The sequence below is a fragment of the Silene latifolia genome, chromosome 6, assembly GCF_048544455.1.
Source record: "Silene latifolia isolate original U9 population chromosome 6, ASM4854445v1, whole genome shotgun sequence".
Classification (NCBI taxonomy): domain Eukaryota; kingdom Viridiplantae; phylum Streptophyta; class Magnoliopsida; order Caryophyllales; family Caryophyllaceae; genus Silene; species Silene latifolia.
In genome coordinates, this window is record NC_133531.1 from 77,178,692 (window position 1) to 77,183,806 (window position 5,115).

The window sequence follows — 5,115 nt, forward strand, 5'->3', positions numbered from 1 at the left end:
AAACGTTCCCTAAGATAATTTAACAAAATCATATAGCAATATGCAAAATCGATTAATTACTCCTCAAGATAATTTTAACAAAATCATCAAAGCAATATCCAAAATTGATTAATTACTCCCCGTAACCTATACATTTTATCAAACCTTAGCTTTGCAACTTTCAGCAAAACTATTAAATCTAATGTTTCAATACAGCAAAGAAGATGCAAAAAGGCAGCTAACAAACATCAAGAACTGCCGCAACTAAAAACAACTCATGATCATTACAAGAACAACCTCCTCCATGACTCGACTTACATCCACACCCATCCCACTTCCTCAACCTCTCCTGCCTGCGTCTCCTCCTCGTCTCCTCCTTCGAAACCATCTTGGGTAACTGTGGGATCACCACCTTGACTCCTACCTCCAACGCTGGAGGTTTCAGGCAATTTTCCTCATCACACTCAGTTCCATCATTTCTGGTCATGTAAACCCAGTTTTGAATCGCCATGTTTTGCGCGTCAAAAACATTCTTCCACGGTATCTCAGTCCACGCCAAGAGCTTTGAGCTGCATGTTTTTCCTAGAATATTAGGCTTTGTGCTTCTCCATCTCAACTCAAACACGATTTTCTCGTCTTTGAGGGTGGATATTGAAGTCTCGGCTCCATTGCATTCCAAGGAGAAAGTTTCATCCCATAAAATATAATTCTCATCTTTGTTTGATGAGATTATTTCTCTTGTGTTAAGTTGGATTCTTTTGTTTTTTCCGACAGACAAATAACATCTCGTAAACAAAGCGCCTTGTCGCTTTGTTGCGATGTTTTTAGCTCCGACGATGCGTAATTCACATTTAACAGAGGACTCAGCCATGATGTTTATGAAATTGTTGAGATAATACAAGTAAAAAGGTTGAATATTAGAATAAGTCTGGTGTGTTTGTTTCTCAGTTTGTGGGCAACGATCTCTATATATAGGGGAATAAAGTAGGTTTATTATAAGTATAAATTTGTAGTGACGAGAAGGTAACATTAGTTTGAAGTGGAAAATAGAAAAGACAAATTAGTGGCAACTGCAAGTAGATTTTCATAGTATTTCTTGATTTTATATGAGATGTTAGAGATTTGGTGTTGGGTGGATTATGATTTGTGAATAATTTGCGATGTAGACTTGGGAAGTCATACTTTATTGTAGTTACCTCTTCTTATTTACCTCTTCTTAATAATGAAGGGCTCAAGTTATAGAACGGCCCCTTGAGTGAGTTGCTATAACTTTTCTGATCAGCGGTTTATATGTGGCTTGTTGGAGTAAGAGTAAATCCATCGAAGGGTTTTGTTTAGGTGATTTTTACCAAGTTAATTGTATTAGGTCAATGCGGTATTACTCGTTGGTTACTTGATTGATCGTTTGGTATTTGATATTTGAATAAGGAAATAAAGCACGAAATATAAATTGACACGTAAGATTTGGTGACGCGGAAAACCCGATGTGGGAACAACCGCGGGAGGGACGGTACCCTGCCAAATATTGCACTAGCTTTGAATGAGAGGATGAATACAATCGAGACGTAATGTAAATTTTGGTAGCACGAGGTACCGTGCGTGTGATCTTGAATGTCCTTCTTTGATGGCTTCCTTGACTATTTATAGGGTAAGAACCCTAGGCGTATCCTACCACGTTTATGGAAAGGAATATAACTTCCATAATAATTCTTTTCATATCACGCCATCTCCCTCCATTCTCCCTGATCTCCCTGACTTCTCCCTGAACTCTTTCCTAAACACGGACGCTTCCTTCCAGTGGGCCTTGTTTCTCTTCACACGCTCCCTGGCCCATTTACCTTTCAGCAATCTTGCTTCCAACCGTGGGCTCCCCTTCTCTTATTCCCCCTTCATGGCTCATTACTTTAATCACTTACCAAGTGGGCTCACCCAGTTAGATCATCATGTAAATTTTGACCCAAACAGTTTGCCCCCAATTCCTTGCGAGGTACGTCTTCAGGCGTCGAACAAGGAATTTACACAGTTGAATTAAAAACCCTAAGCCGTTATTTACACTTCCCCCCATGCACTCATCATTATGCGGCCGCCCATCTCCTCATTTCTCGCGCCTCTCTCGCTCTCCCTCCTCCTTTATAACCCAAACTCCCTTCTTCACTTCATTAATCACACAATCATTTTCCCCATAAAACTCTCCATCTCCTAAATCCTCACTTTCCCCTTTCTCTTTCCTCGCCGGCCACCCTGCATCATCCTTGCCGTCCACTTTACCAGGTATTTCTCCCTTCTCTTCTTTCCTTAATTCTCCTTTTATCTTTTCCACCACGGGAAAAACCCGACACTCCTCTTCTACCTCCATTCCTTCTGATCGGAATCCAGACCCCGTCTTTCCTTCACGAAATCTTTTTACTCACCCCCACGACTGTGACTCTGCCCTGACTCCCGCCGATATTCCCCTAATCAAGGGTATGCTCGGCCTTGGTGATGGGATTGAGATAGCCATCCCTGAACCGGGTCAAATGGCTGATGCTATCCGTCCGGGTTGGTTTGTCTCTATCTATACCCATTTAGATATGACCTCCGTTTTCCCTTTCCGAAACTTGTCCAAGACTTCATCTTTACCAACAACATTGCTATGGCACAAATTTCTGCCACCGTTTGGAGGGTTCTCCTCTACTCTTTAGCTGCATGTCAGAACTTTGGCAACTCCATGTCTCTGGGCGATTTGGCCCATATGTATAATATCGGTCCCCGGGAGGGGCTGTTCTCGCTCCGGGGTTCTGGTGAGACTCCCTTCAAGCATGTGTCAAAGTCCAGGGACGAGAAATGGTTTGAGGACTTCTTCTACGTGAGGAAGGCTTCTATCCAGCCGCCTGCTGACTATATCTTCGAGAAATGGATTATTACTTCAAGTAAGTAACTTTCCTGACGCCTGGCTTGTTCATCTCAATGCTTACTGGCTTACTTTGTCGTTTTCGTGCAGGTCCCTGCTACCTAACCCGCATTGGTGCCCCGATTCCTGCTCGCAACAAACTATTCTGCATTCCTCTGAGTGAGAGGAGGTTCCCTGATCTGCTGCCTGGATATTCACCTGCTTCTTCCTCCACCCCCTGCAATTAGCCCACAACATGTCTTCCGGTAAGCTGCCTAAAGTCTTCTTTACTTGCGTGCAACCTTGTTGGCTGTCTAATTCTTCCTGACACCTGAAATGATGACTGCTCTCAGGTTCAAAAGTTGACCCTTTGGAGGCTATCCTCCAGTGTGCTAAAAGAAAAAGGTCCGCTGCGAGTCCTCACGTGGCGTTTGCTTCCAAGAGAAGCGCCCCTGCCGCCTCTTTCCAGTCACCTCATACTCATTCCAGTTCTGCTCGGACTGAACCTCTAGAGGTCAGCCCGCTGTCTCGTCATCCTCCTACTCCTCTTGCCAGCCCTCGTGCTTCTGCCAGCGGTGGCATCATTGCTCATTTCCCAGATGGCTTTGGCAACGTTGACAAGGTGCTATACTGGCCTGAGATCGACCAGCTACTCTTCCCCTCCCTGGTGGATGCCTTCTCGGAGTTTGGGCCCGAGGATATGGTTGAGAACGATGTGCATAATGCTTTCATGGTAAGTATCCTCTGTCTTCCACCTATTCTAAGTCTCTTATTTTCAATTCCTGCTAACTTCGACTTTCGTTGCCCCCAGGCCTTCCAGTCTGCTCTCTACAACAAGAAGATGATCAATATAGTGCAGACCATCCACCCCTGCTACTAGCGCCAAGAACATGGAGTGGACTGGGTCCATCGCTGATCGGAAAGGCAGCGTGCCGATTTGGGGGGACGGGTGGCTGAGCTGAAGGCAGATCTAGCTGACACAAAGAAGAAACTAAAGGAGGGAGCTGATCAGCTAGCTCGCACCCAGGAGGTCTGCAGCACATTCTCTGACTCCTTAAAGCGTTTTGAGGAGAGGATTAGTGAGCTGATCACCCTGGCCACAAATATCGTTGCCTATGCTACCCGGCGGGGAAAGATCAGCGGGATGCGTGCTGCCCTTGAGGAGCTTCAAACTCAGCAAGCTATTGAAGAAGAAGAAAAGCAGTTGGAGACCCTGTACCCGGTTCAACCTGACCTGAGCATCCTGATGCCTGAAGTTGGCGAAGTGAACTCTCCTGCGCTGGCTGAGCAGGCTGCTGTTGAGGATGCAGGGTTGCCCCAGGATGCTGCTGCTGATGGAGCTCAGGAAGCTGTGGTAGCTGAGGGTGCACAAGCTGGTCCTGTACCTAAAACAGATGGTCAGCAGGAGAAGGCAGAAGAGATGCCGGATGTGGAGGTCATTAATGTGACCGAAAATTAAGAAGTTTTTTTTATCAGTGAACTTTTGGTAGTCTGGCCCTTTGGTGGCAGACTTGTAATATTTTTAAACACTTTTCCTGGTAGCTCGCCATGGTGGCGATCAAACTTTGAGGCCGTACTTTTGGCCAGATTTTGGAATGCCCCTGGCCCTAGTTTGGCAAGTTCTAATTACATCTTGTGTGCTAAATTTCGATTTTCTTAGCTGAGGTAGTTGCCGTGTCAGCCTGCTAACTGATTTAGGCGAGTCATGTCATCCTGAGGAGGCTAACTCAGGCTCAGCTAGCTGCCGTGTCAGTTTGCTGACTGATTTAGGCATGTGCCGCATTATAGGGAGAGGTGGCAGTGTCAACCTCAGAGGCTGATTTAGACTAGTCATATCAGCCTGAGAAGGCTAATTTAGACTCAGCTAACTGTCGTGTCAGTCTGATGACTGATTTAGCCGTATGTCGCAATTTTGACTACTTAACCTTGTTCATGACGCAAGATGTGTTCATCATGTTTTAGAGCCAACAGGGGCGTAATCTAGGCAAGTTTATCGTCATTCTAGGACCAATAGGACGTTGCAAGATTCTGGTAGCTCAGAGATCCATACGTTCCATATATGTGTGCATGCATGATGGGGCCCTGATTAATTGCGATTAGTGTGAGCTACGTCTAGGGGGTGGTATCAGGGGTAGCTGGGTAAACGTTTCAGCTGTCAACCAGGCTCCCTTTCGTATGTTCCACAGTCCGCCTGGTAAGGGTGCTGCTAGTGGAGAAAGTAGGTTAGGCATGTTGGAGTGCCATGTGCCTTGTCACCCCGCGTTGGC

The 5,115-nt window shown here is 45.7% G+C and overlaps 1 protein-coding gene across 1 annotated transcript; it reads right to left on the bottom strand.

Annotated features, from left to right (window-relative positions):
- Positions 1–217: 217 nt before the first annotated feature.
- Positions 218–850, bottom strand: LOC141588250 (uncharacterized). The gene has a single exon (XM_074409701.1). It carries the CDS (start codon positions 848–850, stop codon positions 218–220), a length of 633 nt encoding a protein of 210 aa, XP_074265802.1.
- Between the last annotated feature and the right edge of the window lie 4,265 nt (positions 851–5,115).